We start from the raw sequence: 17,246 nt of genomic DNA on the forward strand, positions 1-17,246 counted from the left end.
CTCGAAACTCCTCAGCGCACATGTCTGCCTCGGATCTAATACAGCTGCGCTAGCGGCGCAATGATGTTTTTTTATCGAATACACAAAAGATTTGCACATCTTTGTGATTAAGGTAGAAAAGTTGGTTACAAACAACGCGCTTCAAGCGAGCGCTCTAGAATAGGGTCTACAAAATTACAGCCGTGGGCTGGACCATCCTAATAAGAGAAATAAAGTTTGATATTACATAAATAATAGACAATCAGAGAAGGCAGCCAAACAGCCTAAGCTAGCTTGCGCAATGACGTTGATCGAACGTCTGCAATGGCGTGCCGCTACGAAGGCTACACGCCTACTACACACCAACCTCGCACAGGTCCCAATCGAGGTCTGCCTGAAAGGAGCCAGGTACCAGTAGTACCTGATTGGAACGGTTGATGTTGTCATGTTTATTTATGCTTCTGCAGACGACCTTTTGGACATGAATGAATGATGGGCTCCTGCGCGCCTTTCCTCCAATCCGTCCTCTGGCCTTTCACATTCAGATGTGTGTCTTGATGCCTTTCGCAGCTGGAGTAAGCTCTAATTTACGTCTGAAGAATCTCTGATGCATCGGCAGCAACGTGGCCGAGGAGAAATTCAGGAAAACATGCGTGTTATAGACCAGCGCGGGCAGTCCAAGCTGAGTTCGTTCGGCAGGGCAGATGTTACTCCATGTTAGGTATACCCTGACGTCTCCGGGTTGCCATCCCTGAAGAACTGGGTAGCTATCGCAGGATTCGATCAGCAGCAACTCCACCTGGAAAGGGGCAGGTGAAAATGCCTTAGCCTGATGCTCATGTTAAGCTTTCTATCTTCTTTTCAATAAAAGAGAGAAATTCCTTGATGCCAGTTGCTCGCCCGTACGTCTTTGTTCTCCCTTCGTCTTTTCAGAACCCTCAACCACCAATTTACGGTCGATGCCACTGTCAGCAGCAATGTGCATACTGTCATCATTCATCAACGCATTAGGACCCTATTCTGTTTGGTGGTATCTATATGCAATAATTGAAATATGTCCATTTTGTTCTTCACGCAAGAAGGGACTAAATACGCTCATGATTCAGAAATCATTCTTGTTTAAGATTTATGAATCATGAGTCTAACAAATTTTGTTGCGTAACAAAATTTGCTGTGCCAATGTACCACTACAACAAACATGGGTCTTACTCTTACCAACCATCATCCATGCTCCTCGCATCACATCAGAGGTCAAATACATGCGTGTCCACCTAAGCAAAGCTGACACATGGTTGATTATAACGCTGATTTGATCTGATCAGATCAGGTCCAAACAAAGGCCTTTTCCGATCATTTTCACCGTCGTCCAGTCACCAAATCTTCAAACGGCCGCGTCGTGAAATTCACTAGGTGACAAACGGCAATCGAGCAATACTAATCATGCCGCATTATATTTATCGTTATTACTACTGACGATTCAAATGGAGCTTCCAAGTTGATATCAGCTTGCAAGTCCGTGTTATTGTTTTTATAGCTAATAACCATAATGTGTTAAATAAACACATGCTTTTTAATTATGTGCCAAGTTCCTAGACCAAAAATTTAGCAGTACTTTTATTTTGTAAAAAAATGGTTTAGTAATACTAGCATGATATCCCCACCGGTCACACATAACGGTATTTCAGACAACGACAGTATCCAAGACGCAATTTTCGCTACTAATTATTATTTGTACGAATCATATGCAAATCCAAAGCAAAAGCAAGTCGTTAGTTATATTTTAAACTAATTTAAGATAAATGTGACCGCACTGTTTCTAAAAGTGCACCCGAAATATTTCCCCCCTCTATCTCTCTCATCAACAGCAACAACACTATTAGTACATCTAAAGGAGCTCTCCATTTTCCACGCTCTTTAAAAGTCTTTCTTTTTTTTACGAACAAAGTTGCTGTGGTTGCACACTTTCTTTCTTTCTTGACCCAAGATCCATGATGCCGGATGGCTTTTTCCATTCCCTAAACAAGCGGCAAACCCCATCGTGACTTAGTGACAAAATAGTGTGTTTCCTCATCTGCTATAGTATGTGCATACGAATGATAGATCATCTTTTTAGATAAAGAAATATTTCAATATTGCGACCTCTATAACACAGTGTGAAGAATGATAGATCATCTATATACCATTGACTTCATCTATCACACTTTTGCACAATATTATTGTTGGCGCCCAGGACGGCTTGCTATCGCTAGTGGTTCTGTAACGTCTCTTTAATTTAGTGTTATTTCGCGGGGGGGGGGGGGGGGGGGGGGGAGGGGGGGGGGGGACGTTGGCCGATTTAGTGGATCTTGCACTACACAAATATGAGAGATGGTCGAGGGGGGAATCGATGGGGCTGGGGATGTACGCTGAACGGCAGGGATTGAACAGCTCCGCGCGGGTCGTCTGCCCTCCTCCGCCGGATCCTCACCGACCGACCCAGTAGGTGCATGTTACCAACCTACTCCATCCGTCGTCACTCTAGAATTTAAAATTCATCCCATAAAGCAAGTCATCTTATCCTATTTAAAAAGTGCACGTGCATGCAAGAATCAACTAGTGCTAAATATGGATAATAAATAGGTGCAACCATGATCATTTTATTTTTTTTGTTAATTTATCCTAAAATTCATAGAATGACTTTTTTTAGAATGGAGGGAGCAGCCGCGGATCCACCGCGAAGATGCATGCTACCAACAGGGGCGGAGACAGGGCCTGACCCCCCTAATGATCCCGTAGCACCATTACAGTACTATTATCAAAGGTGGAACTTACCTCAGTGACAGCTTGCGCCAAGACTTTTAGCCCCCCAATCACTGCTTGCCCCCCCCCCATAATCAAATCCTGGCTCCGCCCCTGGCTACCAACAACGTTAGCTTTGCCCCCTTAAAAAAACGACGTTAACTTTGCTTGGTAGTAACTCTTCAATTATTTTTCTCAACAAAAAAAACTCTTCTAATTATTCACAAAAGCTAGCTAGAGATGCATTCTCTTTTTGGCGGTTGTATGTGTTTCAGATGAAGTGTCCTAGTCCTACCAATCTACCATGCACCCATCGTCGATCGCAAGTCGGCCCTGCTTGGGAAGACATCAGAATCATGAGAGAATTAAGGAGTCTGACGTACATGAAACCCCGCGGTAGCGGTACAGATCAACAAGAGTGAAAGAGAGAGAGAGAGAGAGAGAGAGAGAGAGAGAGAGAGAGAGAGAGAGAGAGAGAGAGAGAGAGAGAGAGAGAGAGAGAGAGAGAGAGAGAGAGAGAGTCGACTTCAACAACATCAACATTATATTGTACCATCAAAAAAGGGGGATAGCTAATGCTCCACCTTCGCGAAAATATAAGAGCGCCGTGAGCCCGGCCTTCTCCGATCCATTATATTGCTCACCGAGCATGCAGTAGGCCACGACCACTGCTAACAGAGAAGAGAGAGGGGAGCTACTAGGCAACTAGCTAGTAAGGGTTCATGGCTGGGGTGGCGAGAGACGACGGGGGCGAGGATGCTGGCAAGACGACGACGGAGGGGGCGGTGGCGGCGACGGCCAAGGTGCCGCCCTTGGCCATGTTCCGGTACGCCGACCGTGGCGACGTGGTGCTAATGGCGGTCGGCACGGTGGCGGCGGTGGCGAACGGCATGTCGGAGCCGCTCATGAGCGTCGTCTTCGCGGCCGTCATCGAGTGCTTCGGCGCCGGCGACGACAGCACGATCCTCCACCGGATCAGCAAGGTACGCACATACATACGTGTGCGTGTGTGCATCCACACAGGTTTATCGCGACAGCTGTTCCATGCTGCAGGGTTTATTATTACTCTCCACAAAATTGATTTCGTCAAACCAAAACTCGATCAGCGATGAGTGAAACAAATGATAAATCAGGCACAACTGAAAGTCTAAATATCGACAACTTGTAAATATTACTCGATCGATGACGACGTTGATCGAATGGAATTCATCAAACGCCTGCAGTCACAATCACACGTGAAACACTACCGCAGTACCACAAAACAAACAGGTCCCAGCTGATGTCCGGTATGACAGCAGACGGCAAGGAGTACGTACACGTACTGATTGGACGAGTTGATGCTGGCAGCTCACCAGACAAATCAAACAAAATTGCCATGTTCGGATCCATGACTAATAAACTTTAAGCTTAGAATTTAGTCCATTATATTTGGCGATCCAAACAAGTGGATTAAAATAAGTTTAGTTTCACCCAACTAAAATTAAGTCAATTAGTCCTCAAAACCCATCTAATTTGGATTAAACCAATCTGCCAACTACGAAAAGACCAAACTATCCCTCACTATACATATATAGGTAATCCAAGGGTAATAATGATATTTCTTTGTGTTCCACGTAAAGTTTAGTTCATGGATCAAAACACGCATGGACTAAAATTTAGTTACCTAATGTTTAAAGTTTAGTCGGGACTAAAGTTTAATTCTAGGTGATCCTGACAGGGTCTAAGTATACCATGCCCAGGGCATGCATGATGATCGATGGACTCACTCTTCTACCTGTCTCTCCATAATAAATGCTAATATATATAATCCTTTTTGCTGAAGTAATCTTGACGTTGCAAGAAGCTCGGATGGATCGAGAGCTAGTAGTGTGCAAGCAAAGCTTAGTCGACAGATTGACGTCTTCAGCTTGCCATACTGCGGGACAAGGTAGCCATCGTTGGATTAGATCGATCAGAAACCGCCACCTAAAAAACGTTTGATTCTTGATGCTTGTGTTTTTCAGCCTTCTCCTCTTTTCGAGAGAGAAAAAAGGAAGTCCCTTTATACCAATCGCTGCCTATGTATCTCTCCTCTCGCCTGTCTCTGCGTTCAAGGAAGAAAAGAGTATAAAGCATAGGTTTTTTTTTCGAACAACAAAGCAGGAAAAAAAAGGTAACATGAACATCTAGAAATTTAGCATAGAGACATGCATGAAGAATTGGAAAACACCCACTAATTAACCAACAGACCCTATACCACCTGTTCTTTATTAAATTTTTCTCTTGCACAGTACTTCCTTCTTTTCGAAATGATAAGATATTTTAGTTTTGTTCCAAATTTAAACTTCTCTAACTTAAGTTTTAGAAAATACATTATCATCTAAAATACCAACTAAATATACTAGCAAGATATTTCGTAGTGGACTTAACAAATTAATTTGATGTTCAATATATTGATATATTTTTTATAAAGTTGGTCAAAGTTAGCAACGTTTGATATTGGATAAAACCAAAACATCCTACACTATTTAGAACGGGCGGAGCAATGATGATCATTACCATGATGCTCTGAATCTACTAGACAAGTTTACCAATTAGCCATCCTACTTAGTTGTATCTCGGTAAAGGTTCTGCATCAGACGTAATCACGCGTAATAAGCTGAAACCCCCCACCAAACCCACACACACAAAAAAAAACAGCCAAACATGTACACCTAATAAGTAAAAGATGACATGCACTCCATAGACCATAGTTGATTGTAACACTGATCTTGTAACAACTGCATGTTAAGTAAATCACATCTGCTAATAATTCTCTTGTGTTTTCATCCTCGCTTCGCGCAAAAAGTTCAAACCGGAGTTACTAGCTTCCCAAGCCTAGCCTTTTAAGCTGGTCTGGTTCAGCCACCGTTTCGAGTATGGAACAAAAAGTTCAAACCGGAGTTACTAGCTTCCCAAGCCTAGCCTTTTAAGCTGGTCTGGTTCAGCCACCGTTTCGAGTATGGAACTATATCTGGGAATACTGTGCCGGATGAACAGTATCTGACGAGCTACGGTATTTTGCTACAGTAAATCCAAAACTGGCCCGGCCCATTTTGGCCCATCTTGGCCCATTGGGCTGGGATGTTACAGATCTGATCTTTGAAGCGCATGGTGTTCCGGCTGCAACCATTCATGTGCCTTGCCTTCCATATTCTGAAGCAGCTGAGACGAGGCTGATGTGATTTTATTTGGAAGATAGGGAGCTCCACATTTACCTTTTCTCCCCCGCGAAAGGAACCAACTCCACACCGACAGACGAATAACCATACTCCATTATTGTGAAGAATAAAGTTGCAGATTCCCTTTCTTGTTGGCCCATGATCGATACGGCGAATTCCCTCTTTTTAGTTTCCCTGAATACTATAGTAAAGGGCAGTCCCAACCCAGACTCTACTATTAGAGTCTAAGTCTCAAAGACTCCATCACAAGAAACTATACTTCTCAATTCAAAGTGTATTACTTTGGTTTATATGGCCCACTTGTCTCTCTCACATTTATTCTTGATTTGCGTGAAGACTTGGAGTCTAAATAAGATTTGGAGTCTTGATTTCTCTCCATCTCTCTTCTATAAATATACTGCCACATTAGCAAAACACAATAAATAAAAGGCTTAGACTTCATAGTAGAGTTTGAATTGGGACTGCCCTAAGGGACAAGTTGCACTACTCAAATCTGCTACACCATGACTTGCATCCCTACATGTCTCACATTCTTCGAGGTACAAAACAAATTTATTACTACTAGACTACTAGTTATCTATCGCGGCGCGTGTGTCTCACGCTTGAACTTAAGCCAATGAGCGATCGATCGAATAGCCACGACGCAGAGCAGTGCAGCCATTGCCCGCTCTACGCGTGTCTAACCAAAAGCATCATCAGAATCATCAGGTGTTGATCAAACGAGCGAGTGAAAAGAGGAGGGAACATGCACACACCACCTGTGCAGATTCACGGGCAGTAGTCGCCGGCCCGCCACCGCCCACGAGACGAGAGCACGCGAAGCAAGACACATCTCAGCATGGCTGGGAGAGCGCGGGACACAGCAGGCGAGGGTGGCGAGACGACGGCGGCGGAGGGGCGACGATCCGGCGGCGGCAACGCAAACGCTAGCAGAGCGGGTGCGGCGGCGGCGGCCAAAGTGGCGCCGTTCCTGGGCATGCTCCGGTGCGCCGACCGCGCGGACGCGGCGCTGATGGCGGTCGGCGCGGCGGCCAACGGCATGTCGGAGCCGCTCATGTCGGTCGTGTTCGCCGCCGTCATCGAGTGCTTCGGCGCCGGCGACGACGCCACGGTGCTCCACCGGGTCAGCAAGGTAGGTAACGCACGCGCGTGCTAGCTAGCTGCTGGGTGTTTGTGTCATCGTGCGGCGCGCGCTCCGTGTTCACGGCGCGCGTGCGTACAGTGGTTGCCGCTACAGTACGTGTCGGTCGAGCGTGCCATAGTAGTCACCAGGGAACGCGCGCCGCGCGCAGGAAAGCTACTAAACATGTCGTTGTCGTTGCAGGGGAAAAGCAGGGTACATAATGTGACGTCGATATTCAAATTTCAAACAAGTGTGTGGTCTAAATGTTTTCTTGGTTTTCTCTAAAAAATGTTTTCCTGGTAGTCGTAAAAGATGTTGACCCAGATTAACTCTTTGCTCTAAATGCTCGCCATGCGGTAGGAGCAGTGGTGTACCTAGTGGGTTGCCACATATGCCATGGCATACCTAAAATTCTAATATAAGCTCATTAGTCATACAATTAAGATCTTATTACCAAAGTAAAATATAAAGATTATAGCAAATTATATATAAAAAATTGATATGGCATATCCTTCTCTAAATCCTAGGTACGCTAGGAGTGATTTTTTTTTTCTTTCCAAGCAAGTCCCACCGGGTCAGCTGTATCACTGCTGATCACAAAGTGACAGTGTACACGGCACATATCATTACAGTGCTCATCCCCATTGATGCGAAGCAAATCCACAAGGATTGAACCTAACACTTTTTTTCTCCAGGTTATCATGTACTACATCTATCTGGGAATCGGAACAGCAGTTGCTTCCTTTCTCCGTAAGTACTTATATAATAAAATGTATATGTTTGGACTTGGACCACATACATGTAAGAATGAATGAAGGAATGAACGAATGATGATGCCCAATAACTAAATAGTAGGTAGGAGTTTGCTCCAAAAAAAAATGTAGATATGAGTTGGAACAGCTGGAGTTCTTGTTGGGTCATAGAAGTAGTGAAAGCTAAAACAAAGAAAACGGAAACTTTCGTTATTGTAGCTCATTCACAAAGTTCCCTAGAGAACAAACTGAAACTGGGCACTACCGATTGGATGCATGGCTTGAATACGGTCACAATTTGGGGTATTTGCTAAGATTCCGACATTTTCTGTTATTCACATTAGTACCAAAGTTTCACAACTTCGGTGCTTCATCATGCGGCAAACATTCTACTTACTACTTGAACCAAGTAGAGAACGACCCTGTGTAGCAGCTGACAGTGAGATGTCTGTTTAGTTGGATTAGCCGAATCCAAAATGATTGGCTGAAACATTTTACCTGCTCCAGAGGTGTCATGTTGGACAGTAGCTGGAGAAAGGCAGGCGACACGGTTGCGATCGTTATACCTCGAAGCTGTTCTCAGGCAAGACATTGCATTCTTTGACGTAGAGATGACAACTGCGGAAGCAGCTTCAAGAATGTCTGCAGACACCGTACTCATCCAAGACGCCCTCGGAGAGAAGGTAACAAGTCATTATGGGTTTGACAAAAGAAAAACGACAATATATGTATTGTGTCCAGTAAAGGGTCTTTCATGTTTAGAACACAAGGAAAAGCTCCTCTGTATAGCACTAAAATTTGACTTCTCATGTTAAGGTAGGGAAGTACATACAGCTTGTGACAAGCTTCGTTGGTGGCTTTATCGTTGGATTCGTAAGAGGCTGGATGCTGGCTCTTGTTGTGCTTGCGTGCATACCTCCAAGCATTCTGTCCTTTGCAACTGTCTCCCGACTGCGAGCTCGAATATCTGGCAAGAGGCAAGAATCATATGGAGATGCAGGGAATATTGTTGAGCAAACCATTGGAGCGATAAGAACAGTGGGTGGTTCTAATGATTTTGAAATATCAAAGAATCTTGATACATAGGAACTTGCAACTGTTTAATATCATTAACATCTCAAAAACAGGTCGTATCTTTCAATGGCGAGAAGAAAGCAATTGCAATGTACAATAATCACATAAAAAGGGCATACAAGGCTACTCTCATGGAAGGGATTATCACTGGTCTTGGAGTAGGCTGCGTATTTTTTGTTGTCTTCTGCAGTTACTCTCTAGCCTTCTGGTATGGCGCCAGGTTAATCATCGACAAAGGATATACTGGTGGGCAGGTCTTCAACATCGTATTTGCAATTTTAACTGGTTCAATGTGAGTTTCCTAATTGTGAAGTGCAGATGTCATAAATGGTAGTAAAAAATTACTGTTAAACTCTTTCTTTGAAATTGATTCAATAAAATTAACATAACAATTACTAACTTTTGACATTAAGCTTTGATTATTTGGAACAGTGCTATAGGTACTGCATCACCATCTATTTCTGCAATTGCGGAAGGTCAGTCTGCAGCACTGAGGCTGTTCGACGTTATCAACAGAAAACCAAATATTGATATCACCGAAACATCCAGAATTGTATTAGAAGATATCAAGGGAGATGTTGAACTCAAGGATGTGTTCTTCAGGTACCCTGCAAGGCCTGAACAGTTGATACTTGATGGCTTGTGCCTACAAGTACCTAGTGGTACCACAATGGCTATAGTTGGGGAGAGTGGAAGTGGCAAGTCAACAATAATTAGTCTAGTAGAGAGATTTTACGACCCACAGACTGGTGAAGTGTTGGTAGATGGAGTCAACATCAAGAGTCTGCAACTCCACTGGTTAAGAGGAAAGATCAGCCTTGTCAGCCAAGAACCATTGCTTTTTATGACCTCCATTAAGGATAACATAACCTATGGTAAAGAGGATGCTACACTTGAAGAGATCAAAAGAGCAGCTGAGCTTGCAAATGCAGCAAATTTCATTGAAAAGCTGCCTAATGTAAGAAACACTACTTAATTATGTATCTAACTCAACTTTCTGCAATTAATATCTTAACTTGTCTTGTCTTCCGCATCACTCAGGCATATGAGACAATGGTTGGTCAACGTGGTGCTCAGCTTTCTGGGGGGCAGAAGCAAAGGATTGCCATCGCAAGAGCAATCCTTAAAAACCCAAAAATCCTTCTTTTAGATGAAGCTACAAGTGCTTTGGACGTAGAGTCTGAAAGGGTAGTTCAAGAAGCACTGAATCGGATCATGGTAGGGAGAACTACACTCATTGTAGCTCACCGCCTGAGCACCATCAGCAGTGCAGACTGCATAGCAGTAGTTCATCAAGGGAAAGTAGTTGAGCAAGGTAAGTGATTCTCCTACACCAATTACTTTTTTTTTCTTGGAAGCAATGAAGCAGTGTGAAGAACTGAAGGTAGTTCAATTCATTTTATTGAAACTCGTTCACCAATTGTTATGTCATGCAGGTGTCCATGATGAGTTGATTAAGAATCCTGATGGAGCTTATTCTCAACTCATCAGGCTACAGAAGGCACATACTAGAGATATGCATGAGGCTCCAAATGCTGAAGTTTCAGGTTCAATATATAAAAGTAGAAGTTTATCTATGGAACGATCAATAGCCAGAGATTCTCCCAACAAAGGACAGCATTCCTTCACAAAATCCATAGGGCTGTCTGGATCTGATGAATTGAACAGGCAAGTTAATACAGACAGACAGGAAGACGAAGAATCTGGTGATAGTAAGGTTCCGAAGAAAGCACCAATCAAACGACTATTTAAACTTAATAAGCCAGAAGCGCCAGTTCTCATATTAGCTGTTATAGCTGCTTTCGTGCATGGTCTTATGTTCCCATCATTCAGTATAATGATGTCCGGTGGTATAAGAACTTTCTACTATCCACCACACCAACTTCGAAAAGATTCTAGGTTTTGGGCATTGATGTGCCTTCTGTTCGCAGTCATTGCCCTGATTTCAATCCAACTAGAATACTTTCTATTTGGGATGGCTGGTGGGAAACTTATACAACGTGTCCGCTCTTTGACTTTCCAAAGCATAGTGCATCAAGAAGTTTCATGGTTTGATGAACCTTCAAATTCCAGGTTTGCTACTTAAACATTTTTTTTACAAACTTCTTTATTTTACTTCCTCAAGTTTACGATTTCATTTTTTTACAGTGGGGCACTTGGCGCGAGGCTCTATATTGATGCTTTGAACATCCGACGCCTCGTTGGAGATAACTTGGCCATACTAGTGCAGTGCATAGTAACACTAATAGCTGGATTTTCCATAGCATTTGCTTCTGACTGGAAGCTCACACTGATCATCATATGTGTGATTCCTGTGGTGGGCTCACAAAATTATATTCAAGTCAAATTTTTGAAAGGGTTCAGTGAAGATGCTAAGGTGAAAATTTACAAGTTCCTACTGTGAACATGATTGTGTTTGTTTTAAAAAAATGCAAAGCATTCCTAATACTTTCACAATAGATGAAGATGTGCAAATTTTTTAGACAATACAGTTCTTAGATATAATATTCAAAGCTTAACACATAAAATGTAGTTTATCAAGAGTAAAAAATTAATGACTAAAATTTTCTCCTAACAGTTGATTGCAACAGGTGATGTATGAAGATGCAAGTCAAGTAGTGACTGAGGCAATTGGTAATATACGGACTGTAGCATCTTTCTGTGCAGAGAAGAGAGTAATTACATCATACACCCAAAAATGCAAAGCGTCAATGAAACAGGGCATTCGAAGTGGAACGGTTGGAGGCCTTGGTTTCAGTTTCTCGAACTTAATGATGTATCTTGCATATGCTCTTTGTTTCTATGTTGGTGCACTGTTTGTACATGAAGGCAAATCAACTTTTAAAGACGTTTTTAGAGTAAGGGATACACATTGGACATCATTTACTGACTTACATAAGGACATTTTGTTGAGTGGCACACTAACTTGTCTGGCGATTGGCAGGTTTATTTTGCTTTGATTTTCACAGCTTTTGGAGTTTCCCAAACAAGTGGAATGGCAACAGATTCAACAAAAGCCCAGGAATCCACTGTTTCTATACTAGCTATCATAGACAGGAAGCCTAAAATCAACTCGACTAGTGATGAAGGCATTATGCTAGAAAAAGTTGATGGAAATATAGATTTCAGACATGTAAACTTCAAATACCCTTCCCGCCCAGATGTCCAAGTGCTCAGTGACTTTACTTTGGGCATTCCAGCAAGAAAGGTACTGTCGATTTGATACTTGTCATAGTTTTCCCCTCTTCTAGAAAAATAGAAAATAGAGGCATCAGTAATGGGAGAATATAAGGTGTTTGCTACATATAGAATAGCCATTTCCTCAAATATTGAGTGTCTCTTAAGTCTTAACATAGTTTTCACAAAAGTTTTGGAAAGGCAGTACAAAATTCACCTAGCATTCTGCAAAATTTCATGTTCAAACTTCATCTAAGTACAAAAGGAGGATAAAATTACTATGAATTAAGCATTTTTTCCTATCCTTTTACCACCTCCATGGTATGCTCGATTACCTCAATCCCTGCTCCTTACTTTTTTTAATGTTTTTATTATGGTGTACTTCAATGTGACTAGTAGAGCTAGAGTGCTGGATACTTCCGGCCAATGAAAATGACTTTGAAAAGGAATGGAAATTAATTCTCATGTTCATATTTTCCTCCACAATTGTGTACTGATGGATTTAAAATCAAATGTCATGTGCAGACTGTTGCACTTGTTGGAGAGAGTGGTAGTGGTAAGTCCACAATAATTGCTTTGCTCGAGCGATTTTATGACCCAGATTCTGGCACAATATCACTTGATGGAGCAGAACTTAAAAAACTAAAACTGAGTTGGTTAAGAGACCAAATGGGATTAGTGAGCCAAGAACCTGTACTTTTCAATGACACAATTCATGCCAACATAGCATATGGAAAACAAGGAGAAGTAAAGGAGGATGAGATTATTGCTGCTGCCAAGGCAGCCAATGCCCATGAGTTCATATCTAGCTTGCCTCAGGGATATAGCACTACTGTTGGTGAGAGAGGAACACAGCTCTCTGGTGGGCAAAAGCAACGGGTAGCAATTGCAAGGGCCATTTTGAAGGACCCAAGAATACTTCTACTGGACGAGGCAACAAGTGCCCTGGATGCTGAAGCGGAGCGTATTGTTCAAGATGCATTGGATCAAGTGACGGTCAGCAGGACCACCATTGTCGTGGCACACCGACTGTCCACAATCAAAGGGGCAGATATAATTGCAGTCATCAAAGATGGTAAGGTTGCTGAAAAGGGAAAGCATGAATCCCTAGTGGGCATCAAGGGTGGTGTTTATGCATCGCTGGTGGAAGTACACTCCAAATCAGCATAAGGATATACGGGGACTTCGATTAATTATCTGGTATTGCAAGTACCATGTGTTGTAGTAGGTAATTATGCAACCGAAACAGATCCATAAGAGACTAATCCATTCATACTTCTGATTTTGTTATAAGTTATTCGTAAACTCCAGCGCGATAAATATAGCATTGTCACATCACCTATGACACTAGAGATCAAGTGAGGCGGATCACAACACGTTGATGGTGAAAAGGAAAACAAACGGACCCAATCACATAACTATTATTAATCGATGAGCAGAGGCATCTCTATAAGTATTCCAGTAGCCAAATTCACGCAAGGCGCACAAGTATATGCTCTACGCCGAATTCACAATAGCTTCACCTTCACACGCATTAGCAAGAAAGTTCGGATCAATGTAGCTACCAGTTGGCGAATTTCTGAAAACAGAATTAAGGCGTACATTGAGAAGTGGGCAAGGAATACCTTCCGGGCACTGAGGTCGCCTTTCCGTCGTCATGATCCGACCAGCACCGCCCCTGCTGCTGCGATGGGGCAGGTGCCTGCGGGCGCGGCCTCCGTATCTGTCATCTGGGAGCCGCCTCGATGCCTTTCCGCCTCCCGCCAATGGAGGGAGAGTCCGCTGTGCCGCCGCCGCGTGCCTTCCGCCGTTCTGCCGCTCCCTGTCTGCCACTGGCCCCTGCCCACCGTCCGAAAGGCGTCTTTTTTATTTCTATATTTTTCAAAAAAAAATTTACAAAAATATATTTTTTATTTCACATTTTACAGTTCTATACCCCTACCGCCCGTCAGGAGGGCGACAGGGGGCCGGCCGCCCGGCATGCCCCCGCCAAGGATATAAAAGCTCCGCCCCTTCCCTCGCGTCCTTATTTTCTGCCCACGAGATCCAGAGAGGGGAGAGGGAGAGAGGAGGGGTGAGGGAGGTAATTTCACCGGCGAAGCCCTGCCGGATTTTGGATCCGAACCACAGGTAACCAATATTTCTCAACTTTCTCATTCCAAAATTTTTGTATGTTTAATTTTATGATTATTATTTTTTATTATTATAAGCACTTAGGGTTCGGATTAGTGGTTATAATTGAAGCCATAGCATATTTCTAGATATTAGATTAATTAAAATGAAGTCTTTAGATGGCCAGATATGTCGAACAAAGTGGCGTTTCAAGTTCATTACGGTGACTTCTATAGAATTACTCATGATTCCTATGGAGTAAATCTATCAGTATTGGAAAAAAGACAGTGCAGTCTAGATAAACCCCTAGAGAGGAGTTTTGAGTCCATATGGAAATGTCTTCACAGAATATTCAATGTGAATCCAAAGACTCATTTGCTTACGGTTCATACCTTGACTTCCTGGTAAACTAATGAGGATTTCTGAGAGTTGACGCATATAAGTAGTACGGAAGAATGACAACATTACATGCACACAGCTCTTGAAAGTGGGTGGCCTCTCGCAATGGTAATTCAGATTCACCAGAAGACCGGTGATTTAGGTGAAGGGTCAACACACACAACATCTGACTGCAATGAAGAGATGGAAGAGGATAAAGAAGAAGAGAACGTGCAAGCTCCAGAACCACAAGGTTTGGCAGATGAAGGCGAGCGGATACCTAGAATTATGGAGGACATAGAGAAAGAAGACCAGGATGCGCAAATAATAGAGCAATATGGGGACTCATCGGACGATGAGGACGATGAGCGCTTCCCAGTGCTAGGTGAATGACGTGAAGAGGGTTTTGGGAATCCAGTGGTACAAGATATTAAGAGTTCGGAGTTTGAATACAGAGTGAATGAGGTTGTACAAGGGGCAAAGTATCGTACCATTGAGGATGTGAAGGATGCTGTGAAGCTCTGGGCTGTATCTCTGAGGAAGGAATTCAGAGTACTGAAGTCTAGCAGCAAAGAATACAAGGTGAGGTGTGCAGATAGAGACTGTACATGGCGAGTGCATGCATACAAGGGAAAGTTCAAGACACACTGGGAATGTTCAATTGTTACACCGCATACTTGTAGATTGATAGGTGTTGTGGGACATCATCGTAATATCACATCAACTTTCGTGGCTAAGAAGATGTATGGGGTGATTCTTGACAAAATGGATTACGAGCCTGCATTGATAATTAGGGACATTGAACATAATTTCCAGTATGTGATCAGCTATGCAAAAGCTTGGCGGGCTAAATAAAAAGTATTTGAGATGAGGTTTGGCACTTATGAAGCATCATATGACAACCTACCTCGTATGCTTGAAGCAATTGTGCACAGAAATCCTGGAAGTGCTTTTGATACATACAGTGTACCGAGCTTGTCAGGGGGGCCAAGCATTCTGCTGCGAGCTTTCTTCTGCATTGAGCATCTGTCAGGCCATTCATTTACTGCCTTCCTGTTCTATGTATTGACGGCACTTTCCTGACAGGGAAATATAAGGGAACAATATTAACGGCAATCGGAATTGATTGCAACAAGCAGATAGTTCCCATCGCCTTTGCCTTTGTTGAGAATGAGAATACAGAAAGCTGGTACTGGTTTCTTGAACGTCTGAAGAATCACGTTGTTGCTGGAAGGCCTAATGTTTGTCTTATCAGTGATAGATATGCAGGTCTCCTTGCAGCTATAAGACAGCTACAAAAAGGTAGTCCATTTTCACCTCCTATATGGCCAGATGTTGTCAGTAGGTGGTGTGTCAGACATATGACTGATAATTTTTATGAGCGGTTCAAGAACCAGGATCTCATGAATTTGTTCAAGCGATTGTGCACTCAGAATCAGCAGAGGAAGTTCGATGCTTTGTGGGGTATAATTGATGATATGAGCGCCGAATTGCTTAAGAGCCAGGCCTCATCATCCAGCAGGAGACGTTCTACAGATTCATTAGTGGGGCATGCTAAGCCATTTTCACAGTGGATTGATGGTGCGCCTAAAGAGAAGTGGTCACTTCTGTATGACACAGATGGGAGACATTATGGGATCGAGACGACCAACCATGCTGAGTGTTACAATATGGTAATGCGTCGTGTTCGTGGATTTCCTCTTGTTGGCATTGTTGAGTTCATCATGTATGGATGTATAAGGTATTTTAGGGAGCGATGCGCATCAGCCGCTCCCTTACTTAATGATCCAGCAGTGCATTTTTGCAGAAGGGTCAATGAGTACATGGAGAGAAAAAATTGAAAAGGCTCGATTTCACTCAGTCATATCGATGGGCACAAAGGAGCAAAGTTTGAGGTATCATGCAGAGATAGGACCGGACAGGGTGTCCGCAGACAAAGGGTAATTCAAGAAGTCTTGATAACCATTGACGGGAGGGTGTTCTGCCGATGTCAGAAGCCAAAGGTGCATCACTTACCATGCTCCCATGTCATCGCGGCTTGTTCTGTATTTGGGTTAGATGTTGCGTCATATGTTTCTCAATATTTCGCAAAAGAAGCCGCAACACAGACTTGGTGTCATGAGATATACGGCATCGGTATTCTAGGCCCATTCACTAAAAAAAATCCCCATCCAATTCTCATCCCTGATGCAGCAACGAAGCGGGGCATAGGCCGACGGCAGACACGTCGTATCCGGAACGGAATGGACGAGTCCGAGGCTGGAAAGAAGAAAAAACGTTGCAACTTGTGTGGAGTGAACGGTCACACTTACAAGAAGTGCTCACAGCTTTCAGTACCCAATGCTGCTGCCGAGGCTGGACCTTCCGGGAATCTGACAGATGGATCGGCTCAACCTACAATAATTCACCGCATCTAGTTGTGCACTTATTTGTGTGTACGAAATTAAGTATATTGTGTATGTACTATGCCTAAATGTCTTATTTAATTAGTTGGAAGTGCGTATTTCTATAGAATTTGGTTGTAATGAACGTAACCTTCAATGTAATATCTTATGTGGTATCTTGTTTAACGTTCTATTTATATTTCGTTCACCTATCCATGGTTTGTGGCCACCTATAGCACAAGCCACCACATAATGTGACACATAGAAGAAATCTAAATGAGTACCCATC

At 43.1% G+C, this 17,246-nt stretch overlaps 1 protein-coding gene and 2 long non-coding RNA genes across 4 annotated transcripts; 1 reads left to right on the top strand and 2 right to left on the bottom strand.

The window, feature by feature from the left end:
• Positions 1–3,285: 3,285 nt before the first annotated feature.
• LOC120707717 (ABC transporter B family member 4-like) lies at positions 3,286–13,380 on the top strand. 2 transcript variants are annotated; one of them, XM_039992711.1, is made up of 12 exons: positions 3,286–3,740; positions 7,776–7,830; positions 8,340–8,515; positions 8,649–8,870; positions 8,960–9,198; positions 9,339–9,864; positions 9,948–10,221; positions 10,343–10,979; positions 11,055–11,283; positions 11,498–11,764; positions 11,851–12,114; positions 12,609–13,380. In XM_039992711.1, exons 1-12 carry the CDS (start codon positions 3,480–3,482, stop codon positions 13,251–13,253), a joined length of 3,795 nt encoding a protein of 1,264 aa, XP_039848645.1. In that variant the 5' UTR covers positions 3,286–3,479; the 3' UTR covers positions 13,254–13,380. The 2 variants fall into 2 exon arrangements, with proteins under 2 accessions (XP_039848645.1, XP_039848644.1); XM_039992710.1 differs by lacking the exon at positions 3,286–3,740 and adding an exon at positions 6,578–7,089.
• Positions 7,901–8,469, bottom strand: LOC120707718. Its single transcript, XR_005689068.1, has 2 exons — positions 8,331–8,469; positions 7,901–8,254 (listed from the first exon to the last, which is right to left on the bottom strand). It is a non-coding gene; the product is annotated as an uncharacterized LOC120707718 (long non-coding RNA).
• On the bottom strand, positions 11,847–13,911 carry LOC120707719. Its single transcript, XR_005689069.1, has 2 exons — positions 13,709–13,911; positions 11,847–12,153 (listed from the first exon to the last, which is right to left on the bottom strand). It is a non-coding gene; the product is annotated as an uncharacterized LOC120707719 (long non-coding RNA).
• Positions 13,912–17,246: the final 3,335 nt, after the last annotated feature.

The sequence above is a fragment of the Panicum virgatum genome, chromosome 5K (assembly GCF_016808335.1).
Source record: "Panicum virgatum strain AP13 chromosome 5K, P.virgatum_v5, whole genome shotgun sequence".
In the NCBI taxonomy this organism is placed as follows: domain Eukaryota; kingdom Viridiplantae; phylum Streptophyta; class Magnoliopsida; order Poales; family Poaceae; genus Panicum; species Panicum virgatum.

Excerpts from the sequence above, each read along its gene's own strand:
- LOC120707717 (XM_039992710.1), top strand. The coding sequence starts at position 6,796 with ATGGCTGGGAGAGCGCGGGACACAGCAGGCGAGGGTGGCGAGACGACG. Across the intron at positions 10,980-11,054 it reads GATGAACCTTCAAATTCCAG|TGGGGCACTTGGCGCGAGGC; the intron begins GTTTGCTACTTA and ends ATTTTTTTACAG. Across the intron at positions 11,765-11,850 it reads CTTTTAAAGACGTTTTTAGA|GTTTATTTTGCTTTGATTTT; the intron begins GTAAGGGATACA and ends GGCGATTGGCAG.